Below are 19464 nucleotides of genomic sequence, written 5' to 3'. Positions count from 1 at the left end.
TCTACCCGGCCAAATTAGAAATGATCCAATCTAACACTGAAAACATGGGACAACTGAGTCAGAATGCCTCTTTAAATTTACTGGGTGACAAACTGAACGCACCACAGTAAATGGGGTGTGAAAGCACCTCAGCAGCAGAAGCTCTTGAATCTGTAAAATTCTCCCCTTGTGTGCAGTTTTGAACAGATATCTGGAAAGCTCTTAATCTCTCTACACTTAGATTAGAACAGCTTCATGCCGCTGTGTTATGTAAAACCAATTAGAAAAAAATAACCTTATCAGAGTTTAAGAAGAAGACGGAGAATAATGTTGCCATAATAACCTGCTGCAGTGTTTATTCATTTATGATGCACCTCGTGTTTGTTAGCAAAGCCATCAGATCTAGGTAACACTTCCTATGACACGCTTTTTAGTACCAGAACAGAATGAAACAAATTTATTGCCCCTAACTGATTTTAATCCACTTAAGTCAGTCAACTTCAGGGAGGAGGCGGCAGTGGATGTAAAAAACAAAACCACGCTTTGATGCAGAGGGACCAGTATTTGCACCTTATTATCAGGCACCAGGAAACAACTGCACACAGACACAAAAGGTCTTAACGTTATTATAAGTATCACATAGATGAATAGTTACCAGTCACTATCCTCATCTTTTTACTCTTTGCTTTAACCAATCTTAACATTTTTGCTTAAATGACATTTTTAAATCCAACATAATGCTTATCTGATATCCAGTGACCACCCGACCATATCATGAATACACTAGGAATTTTTATCCACTTCTTAGCTGGTTAAAGACAGACGAACAGTTAAAGCAAAACAAGTGCAAAGGTTTTGTCTTTACATATTTATTCCACCTTTCATTACAAACAGCCCATCACAGGAAACAAACAGGGGAACCTGCAAGAAACAAAGACTGCAGGTTAGTAAAACTGAAAACTAACAGTAATAAAATAGAGACGTGTAGAGATGCTGCTGTAGTACCTGATTATGCCTTCTCTGCTGCTGCCTCCTCATCTCCACCCTTGGTGTTACGTGTGTAAATCAGCTGTGCTCTGTGTTTGGACACCAGTTTGATCATGCCTGCAAGACAAAAACGGACCAAAGTTCTCCGTCAGAATTTTTTTTGTGTTTTTAATTTGCACCGTTATGTCAATTGTTGTGATACATTTGCCCTAGTCGGCCTGCACAGGGACAAACGTGATATACAGCAGGTAAAGCAGATATGTGCAACAGATCACTTCTCCCAGGTGTCCAAACACTGACAAGTAAATGTATTACAAGGCAGGAAAGGCAATCTAGCTAGGATGCCAATGTAGCCATTATATCTCAAATCAGTTTGACAGGTAATTCTCAAATTAAATTAGGCATAAGGAATTAATACAGAATTTCTTCGTGTGTCCCTCCTGCTGCATATGAAGCTTCACTGTATTGGACAAGAACAAATCTGCGTTCTTTAATCAGAAGCACAGTGCACAGCCTGCTGAAGGAAGGCTTTAATTCATAAAAAGAATGCTATACAGAGTCTAGATGACAATATCTCTGAAACACAATGAATAACACCACACACAAACTTCAGTTAAACTACTGTAGGGAGGAAAAATAAATAAATCAAATGAATAAAGCATAATGCACCCGTTTGAAATATGTTCAGCATTTCACATCACATGAAACAACAGACAGGCTGCAATATATCATTTGTTTCCATGCAGCATTTCGAACAGAAGTTGAAGGATGTCAAAAGAGGAGATAAGTAGTCACGCTGCATGCACATCACTGTCATTTAAAAACAAATGATGAACTCGCTGCCAAACCACTCTGGCCTGGGTTCATACTGTGTAAGCATTTATAAACATTAGACACAGCCAGCGAGCAGTGCTGATGACTACGGGCATATTCATCGGCTGAGTTTAATGCTGCATCACAAAATAGCAGATGACAAGAGATGTTACAGTTTCCATTTTTTAAAGCTGGAGCAAGAACCATCTCCTGATCAGCCCTTAATGCAAAAGATGTACCATCGTGTAACTGAGTTTTCTCTGAAGTTGGAAATCACCCTGCCAAACTCTCAATCGACTTATTCAGGGCAGTAAATAAATCCTTTGCTGGTAACATAAGCAAACACTGCTTTTTTGGCTGGGACTAAAATCTAATGCTTGGGAATGGTGCTGACCAACTGAGCAAAGCTCACTACCATGACAGACGTGTGATTAACTTTGATGCCCTTCCTAGCATCAAAGATCCAACACGGACCTTCAAGAGCTCTGAGCAGAGAAAGTGAAGTTCACCTTTGGCGAGCAGCTCCTGGAGGGCGTTCCTTGCCAGAGAGCCACGGATCTTCAGCCTCTCAGACACAACAGCGGGGGTGATGAGCTTGTAGTTGGGAACTTCTTTGTACAGCTTGTCGTAGGTCGCCTTGTCGAAGAGGACCAGGTTGTTGAGCTTATCCCTCACTTTTCCCTTGGACCACTTCTGCTCAGAAACAGACATGTTGTTTTAAAGACCGGGAAACCTCTAACCTCAACATTTATTCAGCAGCCACATAATATAAAATCCATCCAATATGGGCAAATATGAACAAAAACATACCTTCTTCTTGGCTTTGCCTCCAGACTTGTTGACTGGGTCCTTGTCCTTCTTGGACTTCCCAGCATCCTTCTTCTTATCCTGTTTAGGAGGCTGGAAAAAGAAGACATCCGTTAAACTTTCACTCTGAAGCTACATGTTTAACATGTGCTGTAATGTACACATAAGGAAGTTCGCATCGGTACTCCATTAATTTTTTAAAGGAAAAAAAAGGGAAATGAGCTAGGGGCTAATGCCGAATTCGGATGGTCGGCATGGGGAGGCCTCGTCCTCAAAACGTTTCTAATCTCGCAGTCTTCATTAATTTTTTAACATTTGCACCCCTACAATACTTTAGTATTTGGTGTTTGTGTCATCTGTGCACATGCTAGTATATTTAGCGGTCACGTGAGGGACAACTTTATTAAAGTCCTTTCTGTGAGCACAGTGTAGCTGGGAGCATGGTGCGTTTAGCAAACTGCTACTTTGCTAGCCATAAGCTCAATGCGTGAAATCTTAAGAATGACTGCTTCATCCACACACTCTCGTCCCGGTGCGGGGAAGCGCAGTGCTATCAAAAAATGTTCCGAGGTACTACGACTCCTGAATGACTAACGATAAGCCGAAAAAAGTCTAATTTCTTTCAACAAACGTGTAATAACTGTCCTCACCATGTTTCCTCGTCAAGATGTCGGAGCGAAAGGAAGTTCGCCCGTGCAAGAGCCCCTTAGACAACCTGTTTTTGCGGAAGTGAGATTGGGGCATTATGGGAACTTGAGTTTTCTCATGTTTCGTCGCTTTTATTGACTTTATTTGACTTATGAGATTGGCAAACATTCTCACAGTCATTACAGCGGCAGGTATGAGACCAAAAACTCATACAAGTAAAATCGAATTTATTCATTTGATTTTTACTCACCCGTCAAAGTCATGTGACAGCCGCTGTCAGCTGGGCAGGACGTTGCAAAGATGGTGATATACAGTGTGTATGTGGTGAACAAGGCTGGAGGGTTAATTTATCAATATGATAACTATGTCCCGCGAGCAGAGGTGGAGAAAACATTCAGCTACCCTTTGGACTTGGTGCTGAAGCACCACGACGAGAAGGTGGTCGTATCGTTTGGACAGCGGGACGGAATCAGAGGTAACCTCACGGGCACATCGTTAGCTTATTTATTAGCTAGCTATATGGGCAATCTCTAACGAAACCTGCCTTATGCCCAAGCTAAAATACTCGCATGCAGTCTTTGTCGGTTTATTATCTATAGTATGCGTATTTGTATCGTTTTTTACAGTCCAAGTTAACTGAAATGTTCACTGTCCTTCATTTAAAAATACTGCGGTGTCACTAGCTTGACTGTATGACTGGACTGAAACCTCTTGTCATTCGTCAGTGGGCCATGCAGTGCTGTCCATCAATGGAGTTGATGTGATCGGGAAGAACACATCAGATGGGAAGGACATCCTTGAATACCTGAAAGATCCTTCAAACTATCCCGTGTCTATTCGCTTTGGACGAGCGCGCCTGAGCTCCAATGAGAAGCTGATGCTGGCGTCCATGTTCCACTCGTAAGTAATTTCGTGTGTGTGGATTCAACCCGAGCTGCACAGTGGACAGCGGGGCCAGGTGTTTACTAGTGTTATTTATGTTGTTTTGTTTTTTTCTGAATGGGAGCCAAAGGAAGTGAAAACTTACCTGAGTGATCAATACATTTTTATAGTATGTACTGTTGTTTGATTTTTTTCTACTCTACACAGGATCGAAAGTATACATACACTTATTAATATTTTATTTTATTATTAATATTTTAATAAGGACACCTGGACAAAGTGCAACTTGCAAACATTCATTTAACTAAATATTTGTTTAGGCCTTTGAGCCTTTTTTAACCCTGCGTGGATCAGAGAAAATCCAAAATAAAATCAAACTTGTACACTTAATTCTTCAGTTCAAAGAACTCATTAAAATCCAGAAATTACCACGACATTCGCGCCCAGTAGCTAAACTTCAGACCAAAACTGTATGTACCCTCACTTTATGAATGAAGCTAAATAAACACACCCATTTTTGTGATCCCTCCCTCAGGTTGTTTGCAATAGGTTCACAGCTATCCCCTGAAGCTGGCAGTTCAGGGATCGAAATGTTAGAAACTGACGTCTTCAAACTTCACTGCTTCCAGACTCTCACAGGTCAGTGGTGCAATTAAGTGTCATTTTAGGTTAAAAATACCAAAGAAGTAATTTCTTAGTTGGCTGTAGATTTAAAAACCAAAGCACTTCCATATGTAACGATTTCATTTAATTTTAGCTGTGAACAGCATGCAACTCCAGTAATAAATCTTCCTGGTGTATAAATTCCTTCCTTCCCAGCTTGTTGATAGTCACTATTATAAAATGACGTCTTTCTCATTTTGTTCTCTCAGGGATAAAGTTTATCGTGCTGGCGGACCCGCGACAGTCTGGAATCGATGCGTTGTTGAGGAAGATTTATGAGGTGTATTCAGATTTCGCCCTCAAGAACCCGTTCTATTCTCTGGAAATGCCAATCAGGTATTAAAGAGAATTAGGATTGCTTTATCCTGAAATAATTTATTACTGTACCCACTGTTTAACACCCACACATTTACTCTTGCTTTTCAGGTGTGAGCTCTTTGATCAGAATCTGAAGAGTGCACTGGAGGTAGCAGAGAAAGCCGGCAACTTTGGAGCTGGATCTTAAATCAGCGCATTCAGACTGAAAAGAAATAAGTGGACTCCTTTTTCTTGTCTTGGACCGTTTGTTTTTTTTTTCTCCCCACATTTGCTCATTAACACTTTGTAAATACATTGTTTTGTAAATAATTCAGAGATTAAAATCCATACTGTATTTAAATGTTCTGAATCCATTTTACTGAATCAGTGAGTGAAGACTTTGGAGCATGAAGTGTAAAATAAGGTATAATGGGGTACTCTGATCATGTTGCTTTTTTAAAAAATAAATTAAAAAACAAATTCACAGGACTGGAATTTGCGAAAGTCACCTGATATTAGTGTTATAGGGTTAACTAAGAAAAAGTAGCATTGACCTAAGATTGCTCATTTCAGTGTGTTGTAGCCTCCCATTTTGCACTCTTACTATTGCAGTCCTGCAGAGGCATTATCAGAAAAAACATTCTCTAGCAATTTGCAGTAATTTCTTCAAGTTCACGCACTATTTATACAACATGTTGAGAAGCGCCTTTGCACATTTCTATGAACTTTATTTCACATATGACTAATTTAAAAGTAAAAATGACTGGCTCGCACAGAATGAGCTCAGTCCGCCTTCTTGGGCACGTGTCCCATCTTGGTTCGAATGTTGCGCAGGAGGAAGAATCCGATAGTAGTGACAAGGCAGGTGACCTCTGCTACCCAGAAGGCCTTTTCCCAGCCATGGTGCTTGGCAATGGTGCTGAATGGGAGTCCAGAAAGGAAGCCACCAACTACAATGGGAATTCACACTGATTATTTCAATGGAAGGAGCGCAACACACACAAAACACAACTTTAGAATTTAACTTTCAATTAATGAAAACCTACTGTTTGCCATCAGGGCAACGATAGCATGTGATGTCCCGCAGTAGTTGGATGGAGCGCTCTCATTGGCTATAACTCCAAACAAAGCTATTGGTCCATATGAGGAGAAACCGAAGGCGGCGCCCAAGCCGAGTATCCACACCTTGATGTACAGAGAAGAGATAAAAAAAAAATGGGCTACTGAAGTTTGGCATTTGCTGTGCAGTGTGAACAGGTCACAGGAATTAATGTGTCTGTGTCACCTTTGAGCTGTCAGGAGTAACGGTGAATCTGAACAGGTACATGGACACAAACATTCCTGCCATCATGCAGATCAGGATGAAGTGGCGGGGATTACCATAGAGCCTCATCCCTTGCTGCACACAAAGAAAATACTATGAGATGTTCCATTTCCTGGCTATAAGCTGAATAAAACAACACTGAGTGCCCACTTAGGGGTGTGTTTCTATTGCTATTTATCCCTTTAACTTATGAAATGATGAAGAAAGTGCAGACAGGGAGAAAGCAATCTTAAACAGAAGACGATTTCCAAAAAATAACATTGAAATATTCAAAGGTTAAAACCCTTTCTAGTCCAGTTCTCTCTATATTAAACAGGCTGTTATTGACCACAATCTTGGATCAAATAATGACTCATATTTAAAAAACAAACTCACTCTGGCCACAGCTTTGTCAGAGAGGTAACCTGCAGCCAGACTGCCCACCAGCCCGCCAGCCTCCAGGGCGCTCATGTATGAGCTACCTAAGAAAAGGAACACAGTGAGTTTAACTCTTTATTTCAAAGCAGACTCCAGAGGCGACTGCTCTTCCCCTCGTCCGTACCCATGAGTGTAGACTGGCCCTTGTCCTGAATGAGAAACAGCTGGCCCCAGTCTGTGCAGGCGGTCTTCACCCCAAACACCACCAGGTAGGAGATGGACAGCAGCCACAGGTAGGGGGACAGGAGAAACTCAGACAGGGTGCTTTCATGGCTTGAGGATCCTGAAGAAGAAGCAGACAGAAGACCCTTTTTTGGATACCACGAGCACAGATGTGAGTGATGTGGTGATGGGAGCACTCCTCAGTTTTAAAAAGAAACATGCATCACATCCTGTGTTCACACTTTGCATGAGCTGCTTTCACGTGAGGGACACACTGAGTGCAGAGTCCACCGAGTTACTGATCTTTAGTCACAGTGCTCAAGGCCCATGCCGTTAGACAACAGACACACGTGCATGTGTGTGTGTTCAAATTTGTGTTATGAGAGCATTGTCTATGTGTTAACAAGATTCTGAGAAAAGCAGCGGTTCAAACCAGTTGAACCGCACCAGTTTCTGATTGTGCCTGACTAAGAGTCAGACTCACCACCTTTGCTCTTTTTGGTCGACACCTCTATGTTGGGCAGCCCCACATCCTTGGGCTCGTTCTTGATTACCAGCAGGCAAACAAATGAGGCAACGATGCAAATCATTCCAGAGGCGGACAGTATCGCCCTCCAGCTGTAACTCTGCGACAGCACAGTGGCAACGATGGGGCCCAAGCTGCCGGCCAGATTCATGCTGCAGGACAGAATCGCCCACCACGTCCCGAACTGAGAGGGCTCGAACCACTGATGGAGGAAAAGAGGGAAAAACATTAAGTCAAGACAGCCCTGGCAGGAAGTTCCTTGATACCCACATAGGATTTTTAAGACCGATCCCCACACTCGGTAGTTTAAAAGTCAGATATTCTTTTTTTCTTTCAGACACACAAAACAGTTACAGATTTCTGAGTCCTGTTTAAGACACTATGAAAATGCAGTTTAAAAATAAACTTGTTTTATTGTCTTGGATTAGCTGTTTACGCTCCAACTCTGCCTGAGCCTGCTGATAAAATAGTTGGGATCTAACATCAGTTTCCAGTTCATTCAAGATCTTATAGAGAATACAAACAGTTTTAGGTCCATTTAATTATTTCATCCTGTTTACTTGCTTTACTTTATTAGCTCATTCTGTATTTTCCTACTGCAGTGTCGGTTTGTTTTTTGTAACACTCAGAAGAAACTTAAATTTTAAACTCAATTTGAATTAGAGGGTACCGGGTCATATACCTTGCGCAGCACCCTGCCACAGGGAGGCCAGCCCAGGCCTTGGCCCAGACCGTTGAGAAACCAGAGGGCTGAGAAGACAGCGACAGTGGAGGACCAAGAGAAGATCACGTTGATGCCTCCCACCATGAACAGGCCAATGGAGAAGAGCCAGCGGGCGCTGATTTGGTCTGACAGGACACCGCTGATGAACTTACTAATAGCGTAGGCCAAAGATTGACTGCTGGTGATCATACCTGAGAAAAGAGGAGCGCTCATGCACTTGCTGCAAAATTGTTGTAAAGGCACATCAGTGTTATCACATTTATAGAAGGTACACAGGGTTCAAGTTTATAGTACTGACATACCCAGATCGTCCTTATCCAGCTTGATCTCTTGCATTACAGAAGGCATCACGAAGGAGAACGTCTTTCTGTTGAAGTAGTACAATGTGTAGCCCACAAACATGGCCAGAAATATTGTACTTCTGTAGTATCCATAACCTGAGGCAGCCATGGTTGCAGCTCAGTCCTAAAACACTTGCAAAGCAGCTTCCAGAGGAGCTCCTGCCTTTTGCAACCTGTAGCAGTGAACTTTGCTTCAGGATCCACTGTACACAGGCAGCTGCTTACAAGCAAAGAAGTGTTTGCAATCAGCACCAGAGGTTAATGGTCAACTTCTACACCCTGAAGCTGATTGAATCATGGCGGCTACCCTGCGCTGCAGGCTGGCTTCACGAGGGCCAGAGGAGGTGACCATCAGTTTGTGACACTATCCCCTGAGAGTGATCTTCTGTGTCCTTCTGTTTTATCAAGTGTTATTTTCTTGTTGCTGTTTATCTATCTGATAATGCCATGACAGGAGTCCTCGGACTGATGCGTTTAATGATTTACTGAGGAGTCCAATAGCTGCTGTACACCAGTGGGAGGCTCCTATCCAAATGGAGGGGTGTGTGAGTGTGATCCTCATCAGCAAAAAGACCTGAGACACATTCATAAATTCAGGAGGGAGACCACGGTATTTGTGGCAGTGCATAAATCTTTTGTTGCACATGAGAGTTGTGGGTAATACAGTTCCATTGTGCACAACACGTCAGACCAAAATCTTAGTATATACTAAGATTTTGGTCTGACGTGTAAGTGTAATCTACAAAACCAAAGTCTTTAATGTAAATATACCTGCAGAAACCTCGGTGTGTCCACTTCCGCTTTTCCGTGTATGCGTAAAATCTCGCAGATTAACTTTCCCTGAGTTTGGAGTGAGTTCTCGTTTCGGGGCTGAAGGATTTTTTGTGCAAAATTTCCGCATCATGTGGGCCAACTAGCACCGCCCAGCCACGAAAGCCGACGGTGGTGGTACGGAACAACACTGTGTCCGGACAATGCTCTGTATAACTGTGGCAATGACTGTATGAAATTAAATAACACATAACGACATAAATTGTAATTTAAATCTAAGAAACTACGAGTATTTCCGCGGAATGAGCTAGCTTGTTAGCGCTGTTTTTAGTGTTAGCATTTTCCCCCTGTATTCAAGTAAACACAAATATTTCTACAGTGTAGCGTTTTACCAGCTAGCTGTGTGACTAAACCACTGTTTAATAAGCCAATAACATTGTTTGAGTAAGTTTTGTTTCTTTGCAGCCATGTTGGTAACGCCGTTGGGCACTTATCTCGGGCAGATATTTTGAAACATTAGCAAAATTTACAGAACATTACAGCATACATATTTAGAAGCGCCAGTTAAAACTTAAAAACCTATTTGCTGCTTGGCGGCTTTGCCTGAAAATAAGGTTTTAAAAAGTGTCTTTTCCCGGGAAGTGTTTTTTTTTTATTCCTAGCTCCCTCTTTGCACTAGAGCTGGGCAAATCGATTTTTGTTGTGGAAAGTAGAAATCGAAGTGATTTAGCGTTCATTAAAATGTTGTCAGAAGTTTCAGATTGATGACGATTCATCTCAGATATCATGGCGATCTGCTCTCCCCTGCATACGCTGCCTTTATAGGTTAGTCAGTATCGGTATCAGCAGTACTGGCCCCGTATTTACATGGTATCGGATCGATACCAAATTTTGCACAGCACTACTTTGCGGTCACGTGAGGTCTGCCCTTCCTCCTGCTCCCATGGCAACGGGTAACCAAACATTTCAAAGTCGGTGTCCCGTGAGCTGGAGCCAATATAAGTAGTACGCTAATTTCTTTTAAAAACCACATTAATTATTTGAGCTAGCTGGAAGTTATCCAAGAGCAAAGTATAATATTCAGAGTTTAGTATTTTTTTTTAACAAATATAGTCTGTTTCACTGACCCACAGTAACCGAGAACTATGGTAAGTGTTAGGTTAAAAATAAAAAAGCTATTCTATGCTAAATCCCAGTGTTCAAATGCGTGACCGTTATCTGCTGATAACACCTGAGCGTTGTAATTACTGCCCCGCAGAGACTTGCCTCGAGCTCCACGTCATCCAGGGGCAAAATGTACCTCGGCCGGTACCGCACACTGGCTCCCGGCTCTCGGGTGGATGAAGATCTGTTTGAGAACCAGAAATCGGTGAGTGTGGGTCAGTGCACACTCAGCGGGAAACTCTTATTATTCACAATGATATCCCCAGATATCATCAGAAACTGCATGTAGCTGCAGTGAGAACAGAGGTCGTGGATGAGTTTGGGAGCTGATTACAGCTAAATCTCTGTGTGGATGTCATTGCAGTTTGACAAACGGGTAAAATCAGCAGGCGTAGCAAAGGATTGTTCATGGAAGAACCAGGAAGGAGAGACTCTTCAAATCATCACCAAAGACCTCATCCGAAATCTGCGGTAGGCCAGCATGAAACGAGCTCATTTGAATAAAACATGAAGAGAGTCTGTAAAGTGAGTGTGCTGCTCTGTGATAAACCTCTGCCTTATTTCGGCAGGCTAATCAGATTGCTATTGCTGATGTTAATACAGTATACCAAGTTTTTGAAACATTATACCACATGTCATCATGCCAGGATCCCCCAGAGAGATCCTTCAAGAGAGTCCGTCTTACTTCCACCAGCTGAGTTTAAGAGGCTCAACTCAACATCCTGGCTGCTCCTCAAGGAGGACAGAGAGGCCCTGAGGCAGGCTTACCAGAGGAAGAAAGAAGAGGAACTTGTAGGAAAGCTGACTGCAATTTTAAAATAACAACAACAAAGAAGTCCACTGATTTAATTAGTATTTTTTATGTACTTTTTATTCAGAAAGCTGCAGAGGAAAGGAAGCATAGGATCCATGAGGCAGACCTGTCCCGTAAGCAGAACCAGCCACTGACTGAGCTGGAGATTGAAGCCCGGGAACGTGCACAGCGCCTGGTGGAGCGGAGTAATACTTTAAGGATGGAACAGGAAGATGAGATCAAACAGCTCAACCAGGTAGGAAGAAAGTGCAGATGTGTGGATGACCAACCTTTAAAAAAATATAAACATACCAGTACACAATAATAAACCTGTGTTTGTGTGGTCGTCTCAGCTGATTTTAGGTGCTCAGTGCCAAGCAAACCGTGACTACCAGATCCAGGAGAAGAAGCAGATCCGGATGGAGTTGACAGAGGAGGAAAGGCGTCTGGACAACATGATGGAGGTGGAGCGCCGCAAGGCTCTGGAGACTCTGGACAAGATTGAAGAGCTACGCAGGCAGCAGAGAGTCAAGTAAATGGAGCCCTATCAGAAACACACCCTCTATCACCCTCTATTCGCGGATTGATTTTTTTGCAATTAACGTCATTCTTCGTCTTCTTCTGTTTGGGAGATCGCAGAAATCCTAATAATGAGCAGTGGAGGACAACTAGGAGCACTGTCAACACGTGTGTGTGTGATTTATATTTCAGGGGAAGGCAGGAAATTTACGATCAGATCCAGAAACGCCTGGAGAACCGAGAATTGGAGGAAGGCAAAAAAGAGAAAGAGAGTCAGCAGACACGAGAGGACCAGGAGAGAATGAACCTGGAGGATCTCGAGGTGCACGCGGAGGCGGAGTACACATCCACACATGCAGTTAACGTACACCGTGCTCAGTTTCTGCTCTGACCCATGTCTTCCTCCAGGTGCTGGAGAAGAAGAGGATGGAGCAACAGCTTCTGCAGGAGGAGATCAAGCGCATCAACGCAGAGACCATGCGGGCAAAGGAGCGGAGGATAGAGGAGGAGAAGCTGGCTGACATGAGAGTGAAGGAGTATCTCCTAAAAAAGCAGGTCACAGCCCACTGTTCTTTGTGGATGAGCAAGCTACATCATGTGACACACACATTTGATTCTGTTGTTGTTTTTAACGTTGGCAATTCATTAAACCTGCAGGAGCAGCAGGCAGAATACGAAGCAGAGCAAAGACGAATCAAGAAGGAGAAAGAATTGGAGATTGCTCGTTTGAGGGCTCAGCAAGAAAAAGAAAAAGACTACAAGGCTGAGCAGGTCAGGATCTAACAGATGTGCAATATATGAAGATTTGAAACCTGGCAGAAGATTTACAGATGTTCTTAGCTACTCGTGCTTGTGTATATGTTTGTCTGGAAGGATGAGCTCCGTGCTCGGAGGAACCAGGACGCTGCAGAGAGAGAGTGGAGGAGAAAAGAGAGGGAGCGGGCTGCAAAGAAAGTGCAGCTGGAGGCGACGCTGAGATCGGCTCACATGGAGCAGGTTCACTACAAAGAGCGCAATCTGTCAGTGGAGGCGAGTCGGGAGAAGGCAGAGTTTGAGAGGCTGCTAAAGTAAGAAAGTCCGTTCAAAACCGATTTTCAAATAATCTTAATACACTCTGTTAAAAGTGCTCTCTCCACGCAGAGTGCAGCAGGAAGAGATGGTCAAAGAGCAGGTGCAAAACGACAGGCAGCATCACAAAGTGCAGCAGCACGCGCAGGCCATCCGCCAGCAGATGAAGGAACGCGAGAGCTTAGCCACAGCTAAACGCAAAGAGACCTTCAAGGAGGCCGAACGGTTGATGGAGGAAACCCGGCAGAGACGTCTGCGCCTCGATGAGCTCAAACAGAAGAAGCTCCAGGAGCTTAAGTAAGTGTGTGTGTGGGGGGGTTAAATGGCCTGTATTTATATAGCGCTTTACTAGTCCCTAAGGACCCCAAAGCGCTTTACATATCCAGTCATCCACCCATTCACACACACATTCACACACTGGTGATGGCAAGCTACATTGTAACCACAGCGACCCTGGGGCGCACTGACAGAGGCGAGGCTGCCGGACACTGGCGCCACCGGGCCCTCTGACCACCACCAGTAGGCAACGGGTGAAGTGTCTTGCCCAAGGACACAACGACCGAGGCTGTCCAAGCCGGGGCTCGAACCGGCAACCTTCCGATTACAAGGCGAACTCCCAACTCTTGAGCCACGATCACCACATAATGCAAAGTGTTTCCTCTTCATTCACCTCGCTGTGTGTTTGTAAACCACTCTGCATTTCTCCTATAGTGGCTCTTTCTCAAATAGTGTGTCTTCTTTTTCCCCTCACCCCCAGCGGGTTGCAGCAGACGGTTGCTCCTCCCTGAGTCTGGTTCTGCTGGAGGTTTCTTCCTGTTAAAATAGAGTTTTTCCTCCCACTGTTTGGAGCACTGTCCCAAGTGCTTGCTCATAGGGAGCTGTGTGATTGTAGGGTCTTTACCTAATAATGTAGAGCGCCTTGAGGCTGTTGTTATGAATTACTGCCATACAAATACATTGAATTGTGCTTGTTAATCCACTACAGGGCTACAGGACTCTGTGAAAAGTACTGCAATCAGGTGGAAAGAAAGGTCCAGACCGTGACGAGCTGATCACCTGACCACTGGATTCAAACGAGAACACGTGAAAAGTTCTCATCTGGTCCCGCCATTGTATTTACAGTCTAATTTAACATGTTTCAGTGTTGGTTAAAATGTAAAGGAATGTAACAATAAAGACTAATAGTTTACTAGTATGGAAAACACTGGCATTCATGTATTTGAGCTGTTAACTCTATAAATAGATTCAGCAACCATTAGAATAGCTTCTGGGTTTTTCCAAGTCTTCAAATCTCCTAACTTCTGAGGCACACCCAGTTATTTGTCGCTATAAGCAGGACCCAAATATGACAGAACCCTCTCACTTCAGAAAAGAGCCTCAAGGGTTTTCTTTGTAGTTACTGCCTATTTAAACTGATGTAGTCTGTTTTATGTATTTTGAAAAAAATAATCAACTTTTTTGCCATCACACACAGAGACCGGGTACAATTTTTAGTTTTTATTTAGGCTAGTAGTTCCCTTTCAATTAAGTCATATTCTTCCACTTATCAATGACAGATCCCCTTTATTAATATGCATGACAACAGAAAGGAATTCAACTTATGTCAGGGTTAGGATGACACTTTACACACACAGCTTAAAACATGTAAGGAAGTTAAGTACATCAAGGTAAGTAACAGGCTCTTATTTCAAACCATTCTTGACAGAGAACTGGCTTGTATGGAGACTTAGTAAATTTCTTCATCGTAACCATCTAAACACACAACCTACAGGAGTGTTTATGGAGCTAATCGAGCTGTCGTTAAAACACTAAACGTTCCACCAGCCTGTCTTCCTCTGCCTCTTTCTTTGTTTTTGCCACTAAGCATTAACAAAGGAGGTAACAAGACAGGGGAGGGGATGGACGACAGAGAGGTGGGGGTCTCCATCTAAAAGTTTTCAATTCTTCACATCTGTACACACGAGGAGGAAAAAGAAAAAGAGGGGAAAAAAAAAAAAAAGTAACGGTGACCGAGGGGAACACCACAACACCTGGCATACACGGACCTCAGCACGAGAAGGGTTCAGAGTAAATACATACACGCGGTACGGTTAAGGGCCCTGGGGTTTAGTGGCCGTGGTCCCGTCCTTGCACATACACAGATACAGTCTCACACAAGCACTGTACACAGCACAAAAGGTCACCTTAATACATGGAGCTAATGAGGGAGCGCTAATATCTAGATGGGTGGAGTGAAGAAGCCCAGTACAGGCTGAGAGAGAGGGGGGTTAAAATTCTTATTCAGACCTTTAGATCACACACACACATACACACACACACTCCCAGTCACACAGTGACATACATCTGTATGCATTTAAAACTCCATAAAGCTACACGCCTGTGCAGAATATACTATCATTACTTAGTGTTGCTAGCTATAGCCACTGAAATGGCAATATATGTTCAATATTATATGTAACCTTTTTTCCTCAGAATATACAATGATGAAATGCATTATACAGACAAACGAGACAATGTAAGCTGTCCACATGTTCAGTACATCAAAAGTAAGAGCTCTTCTACATTAATTTCTTCATGAGTGCAAAATCCAATGCTCCTCCACCTACTTCAAAGGCTCATTGCTGAGCTTGAGCAAGTCCACTTCTCCATAAACCAATAAAAAATTTTGACATTAACAAAAAACCTCAAAACAAAACAAAACCACACAAAAATATCTTAATAAGTAGTCATAAATATGGAATGTGGAAAAAAACAAACGTGTGGTCCAATTTCTTTCAAACAATACAAATAAAAGTCCTTCGATGCAGTTAAGTGTTTTCTCTTGGAACAGGACGACAGAATAAAAAAATAGTGCCAGAAACGAGAGTGGGCTGTTGCTTGCTTGTGGCCCCTGTTGTGAGTAGAAGACCATGGGAAGCTGGTGAGGAACACAAAGGAGGGAGAACAGATGCAAGGAAGGTGTTGGGTTGAGTTGTGGGTGGGGGAGGATGTGGGTAGTTGGGTGTTCACATGCCGTAACCGAAGGTGGTCTGTGGCGGCTGGCCGTAGTTGGGTGCTGCTGTGTAGCCGTAGCCGTAGGGCTGCTGAGGAGGCACGGGCACGTTGGGCCCTGCTGTGAGCATAAGCTGGGGTGTGCCTGCAAGACAACGCCAAGATGAGTACTTAAAAACACCACAGCTGCGATCAAACTATTAAATCTATCCTCAAAAGGCACTACGGTGATCCAGTTTTGAACATGAGGCCTTTTTTACCGTAAACAATGGGTTGAGACTCTGTAGCCTGCTCTTCCTGTTTCCTCAGAGACTCGGAGGCTTCGAGTTTGTCCACCTGTGGGGGCACACGACGACAGCGGATGTGTCACACTTCAGTTAAAGTGAAGACGACGGGGCTCTTGAAGAGCAAGGGTTTGTAAAAACTGACCTCTGGGTTATTTCACTGGCTGACGGATGGGACCATTCCTGACAGGCGAAGACGATTACAGTCCAGATTTAAATAAAAACAGGCTGCGGGAAGCAGGCCTCGCTAAGGAGCCTAAGAGGAATAACTACAACTACAGAGCTACTGGCTACTCTACCTTATGGACATCCACTTACTGTGAAACAAATTAGGGAGTAAGGAGGGGAGACAAAGACAAACAGCTACTGGGTAATAATGGTCCCACCATCCAGCCACCCAAAAACATCTACTCTAACATCTTGAACAAGTGTGAGTATGTAGAGAACCCACCCTGCACCAGTGCAAACACCCTCACATCAGGCTTTTCTTCCAGAACACTACAACTACGCAATTTCAACCATCTCACTGTCGCCTTTTACCTTTAACTTAACCTCATTTTCAGTCTTTTTTTAAAAATCACTGTCGTATACTAACCAACCTGCTTGGATCTGTCGTCATCTTTGTTTCCTAGCTTAGCATCCAGTGTGTTCTGAAAACACAAATGCCAATCCACACCAGTAAGAACTGGGTGTTTCCAGGATTTAATACTTTTACAGGCAAAAGTGGCCATTATATACAGGCAAAATTAAATAAATGTAAAATAAGGTCAAATAAAATGAAAAGGTAAATATATATAGATTGATAACCCCTTGCTTCCTCCTTCCAATCATGCAATGAAGTGTTTTAATTCCTTTTTTTTTTTTTACTACTCACCTGACCTTTACCAGAAAAGAGGTGTGATTGGATGAAGCCCCCCAGACTTTTCAGGCTTTAAACTACACTTTCTAAAGCCTGAAAATCAGACGTTCACTTTTGTCACTTTAATATTATTTATTGTGCAGCTAACATGCTACATATCGTATCTCTAACTCTCTGCATGGGTGTAAACAGCTCTGTAAAACATGTAAAAGCCTTGAGATAAACTTTCTCAAACTTCCCATTATTTCTTCTTTGGTGTTTTAGCCTCAGCTCAGAAGCAGACAATGACAGTCGAAGGACAAAAGATACAGTTGAAACAATTCAGAGAATTAAGCAGCCAGCGGGAAGCTTCAGATATTACCCTCAGTGCTCTCGGCTACGCCAGCGTGCATTGCAGTTGAGATAAGATAACTTAAACAAAAAGGGGGGTTGGATTCTCTCACGGTGGTTTTGGGTTCAGTTCTCTACATACTGTCTGGTTTACTAGTGAAAAAGAAAAACATCAGTCGATCTAGTTAAGAGGTCGTTTTAAGAAAAGTGTGCCGATTTATTAGAGACATGCTGAAGCAGCAGTTTAGTCATTTATTTCTTGAGGAGTGCATGAGAGAAAGACAGAGAAGCAGAGAGCCAAAGTGGAGGGAGTGTGAATGACAGGGTGGAGGGGATGGTACTGTACAGCCAGTTCAATGTTTCCAGGAAGCAGGCACAGCCAACAACATGTCTCTTAGCCTGGCCTGAGTGCAGCTGATGCTACCAAGGGAGGAGGAGGGAAATGCATGCTGGTCGTTTTCTACAAGTTCTGATTTTTTTCTCCCCAGTGGATACACCCGGACTACAGATTTTATCCCCTGACCCACAAAAGCAATTTGTCGCTTGAAGAGAGCTCACTTTGCAAGAATACTCAAAGAAACAGAGAAAAACACACCCCTCTAAAAATGCATGTAACAGGCTAACATTTATGGTTTCTAATGCCAGTATTGTAACTATAGCACTGAAATAAGTACAGGCAGACAGAAAACAACAGAAAAGAAATACTTTGTTAAAATGGAGCCTCTGTGGCTCCTCTAATGCTAATATTACACTCAGCTGCAGTCTATGCTAATGCACCACTGTTTAAACAGTACAATATCCTCCCACTATTTGATTAAAACCAAAAAAAGGCAAACCTAGAACATCGACAGTATAAACACATCTGCTTCCTGAAATAAAGTTGTTAGCAGTAGAGCGCAGCTGAGCAGAGGAACAAGACAGTAAAACATGAATTAATCTACAAATCTCAGAAAAAGGACCTGACCCACAGCAGGTGAGGGGAGGCTAAGCAGAGTGGCACTGTTCACCCACGGCCGAGGAGAGCTGATAAGCATGCTGGCTTCAGTCGAGGGCTCGGTTGCACGTCTGACACAAATATGTGAAAGGGCTTTCTCTAAGAGGCAGACTTACAAAGACCAACTGAGAGACTCTGAAGCTGCTTTCAGCTGCGGGAGGTGGCCGTTACCGTTGCACTGCTATAACAGATCTTCAAAAAAATGACTGTGGAAGTGTCATAAAGTCTCAGGAGCTGAATCAGCAATTAATCTGAGTTTAGCTGTCAGCTACGTGTCCAATTCACCAATCAGTTCTGCGATTCCTGGCCTGAGGCAAAACTCAAGCCGTCACGGACACACCAGCAAGCCGATCAGGGCTCTTGATGGGCGTGAAGAGCCCCGCTCTGGAGTCTCGTGGGTTGGTAGGTGGTCTAGTGGAGATGTGGAATTTACAGTCAGAAGCAGCAGAGTGACATGGGAGAGGGGACGGGAGGGGAGGGAACATGCAGTTTGTACTAGTTTTACTGCTCCAAACTACAGGCTACAGGACAGGGGACAGGGTCAAAAAGAATGATTAGAAAATGGATTGGACTTTCACCTTTTCCTTTATCGCATCAACCTGGAAAGGAAATTCAGAGAGGCAACTTAGGGAGGAAAAAACAAATGGGAGTCTCCCAAAATAGAAAGTGACAGAGAGAAAGAGAGAGAGAGAGAGCAAACAGAGGACTTGTCACTTAAAGAAGAAATATAAAAATCCTACAAGTGATGCGGGTAATTAATGCCACTTTTGATACAAATGCACACTTGAGATCAAACCTGCTACCGTGAACTTGCGCCTCACTTTTTAGACTAGTATAAACAACGTGGCTCCTCTAGGTCGCTAAAAAAGACCCAGATATACACAATCCCTTCATTTAACTTGACACAATCACTTTGTTTCTTTAACAGCTTAAATAACAGACTGAAGTATTTTGAATTTATCATCAAAAACTGGAACATAAATGTGTAAATGCTTCACTCGGGTCTGCACGCTATTATGAAAGAATCAGGTGTTTCTCTTTCGTGTGGGCTTTGCTTGCCATGTAACAGAGATAAATGGCGTAATGAGTCACACAGCAGTTATGAATCTCCTCCGTAACAC

General features: G+C 43.2%; 5 protein-coding genes across 8 annotated transcripts in view; 2 read left to right on the top strand and 3 right to left on the bottom strand.

The window, feature by feature from the left end:
- Window positions 1-832: 832 nt before the first annotated feature.
- On the bottom strand, window positions 833-3328 carry rps25 (ribosomal protein S25). Its single transcript, XM_084951437.1, has 5 exons — window positions 3237-3328; window positions 2590-2679; window positions 2289-2472; window positions 985-1083; window positions 833-900 (listed from the first exon to the last, which is right to left on the bottom strand). The coding sequence occupies exons 1-4, from the start codon at window positions 3237-3239 to the stop codon at window positions 989-991; spliced, it is 372 nt and encodes a 123-aa protein (XP_084807563.1). The 5' UTR covers window positions 3240-3328; the 3' UTR covers window positions 833-900; window positions 985-988.
- A 165-nt stretch (window positions 3329-3493) lies between these two features.
- Window positions 3494-5437, top strand: trappc4 (trafficking protein particle complex subunit 4). The gene is made up of 5 exons (XM_084951436.1): window positions 3494-3709; window positions 3960-4134; window positions 4652-4755; window positions 4989-5115; window positions 5206-5437. The coding sequence occupies exons 1-5, from the start codon at window positions 3535-3537 to the stop codon at window positions 5282-5284; spliced, it is 660 nt and encodes a 219-aa protein (XP_084807562.1). The 5' UTR covers window positions 3494-3534; the 3' UTR covers window positions 5285-5437.
- A 346-nt stretch (window positions 5438-5783) lies between these two features.
- On the bottom strand, window positions 5784-9466 carry slc37a4a (solute carrier family 37 member 4a). The gene is made up of 9 exons (XM_084951432.1): window positions 9342-9466; window positions 8532-9144; window positions 8188-8420; window positions 7464-7707; window positions 6942-7100; window positions 6776-6861; window positions 6362-6475; window positions 6123-6261; window positions 5784-6026 (listed from the first exon to the last, which is right to left on the bottom strand). The coding sequence occupies exons 2-9, from the start codon at window positions 8677-8679 to the stop codon at window positions 5860-5862; spliced, it is 1290 nt and encodes a 429-aa protein (XP_084807558.1). The 5' UTR covers window positions 8680-9144; window positions 9342-9466; the 3' UTR covers window positions 5784-5859.
- A 40-nt stretch (window positions 9467-9506) lies between these two features.
- Window positions 9507-14080, top strand: LOC146373980 (cilia- and flagella-associated protein 45-like). Its single transcript, XM_084951431.1, has 12 exons — window positions 9507-10489; window positions 10600-10710; window positions 10870-10976; window positions 11153-11297; window positions 11384-11554; window positions 11652-11830; window positions 12010-12139; window positions 12226-12372; window positions 12475-12588; window positions 12691-12884; window positions 12958-13182; window positions 13871-14080. The coding sequence occupies exons 1-12, from the start codon at window positions 10487-10489 to the stop codon at window positions 13935-13937; spliced, it is 1593 nt and encodes a 530-aa protein (XP_084807557.1). The 5' UTR covers window positions 9507-10486; the 3' UTR covers window positions 13938-14080.
- A 287-nt stretch (window positions 14081-14367) lies between these two features.
- Window positions 14368-19464, bottom strand: part of LOC146373979 (clathrin heavy chain 1-like) — a 27204-nt gene continuing 22107 nt past the window's right edge. The window contains exons 31-34 of one of the 4 annotated variants that reach the window (XM_084951429.1): window positions 18922-18942; window positions 16306-16343; window positions 16137-16212; window positions 15923-16021 (exon numbers count right to left, since the gene is read on the bottom strand). In XM_084951429.1, the coding sequence (XP_084807555.1) occupies window positions 16182-16212; window positions 16306-16343; window positions 18922-18942 (90 nt within the window). In that variant the 3' untranslated portion in view covers window positions 15923-16021; window positions 16137-16181. Of the gene's footprint in view, window positions 16022-16136; window positions 16213-16305; window positions 18755-18921; window positions 18943-19464 lie in introns of those variants that run through there. The other 3 variants (XM_084951427.1, XR_014802258.1, XM_084951428.1) reach the window with 3 other exon arrangements.

The sequence above is a fragment of the Perissodus microlepis genome, chromosome 14 (assembly GCF_051167445.1).
Source record: "Perissodus microlepis isolate ML-2025 ecotype Zambia chromosome 14, ASM5116744v1, whole genome shotgun sequence".
Classification (NCBI taxonomy): Eukaryota; Metazoa; Chordata; class Actinopteri; order Cichliformes; family Cichlidae; genus Perissodus; species Perissodus microlepis.
Note: the sequence above shows the minus strand (reverse complement) of the source record. Positions and strands in the feature narration are given on the sequence as shown.

Bases quoted from the DNA above. Each gene is read 5' to 3' on its own strand.
- LOC146373980 (XM_084951431.1), top strand. The intron at 10,711-10,869 runs GTGAGTGTGGGT...ATGTCATTGCAG, and splicing joins TGTTTGAGAACCAGAAATCG to TTTGACAAACGGGTAAAATC. The intron at 13,183-13,870 runs GTAAGTGTGTGT...AATCCACTACAG, and splicing joins AAGAAGCTCCAGGAGCTTAA to GGCTACAGGACTCTGTGAAA.
- trappc4 (XM_084951436.1), top strand. From the start codon at position 3,535: ATGGTGATATACAGTGTGTATGTGGTGAACAAGGCTGGAGGGTTAATT. The intron at 3,710-3,959 runs GTAACCTCACGG...GTCATTCGTCAG, and splicing joins ACAGCGGGACGGAATCAGAG to TGGGCCATGCAGTGCTGTCC. The intron at 4,135-4,651 runs GTAAGTAATTTC...TCCCTCCCTCAG, and splicing joins CTGGCGTCCATGTTCCACTC to GTTGTTTGCAATAGGTTCAC.
- rps25 (XM_084951437.1), bottom strand. The intron at 2,473-2,589 runs GTATGTTTTTGT...GTTTCTGAGCAG, and splicing joins GAGGCAAAGCCAAGAAGAAG to AAGTGGTCCAAGGGAAAAGT. The intron at 1,084-2,288 runs GTGAACTTCACT...TTTGTCTTGCAG, and splicing joins CCAGGAGCTGCTCGCCAAAG to GCATGATCAAACTGGTGTCC.
- slc37a4a (XM_084951432.1), bottom strand. From the start codon at position 8,679: ATGGCTGCCTCAGGTTATGGATACTACAGAAGTACAATATTTCTGGCC. The intron at 7,708-8,187 runs GTATATGACCCG...TTCCTCCATCAG, and splicing joins GTGGCAGGGTGCTGCGCAAG to TGGTTCGAGCCCTCTCAGTT. The intron at 6,027-6,122 runs GTAGGTTTTCAT...TTCCCATTGTAG, and splicing joins CGTTGCCCTGATGGCAAACA to TTGGTGGCTTCCTTTCTGGA.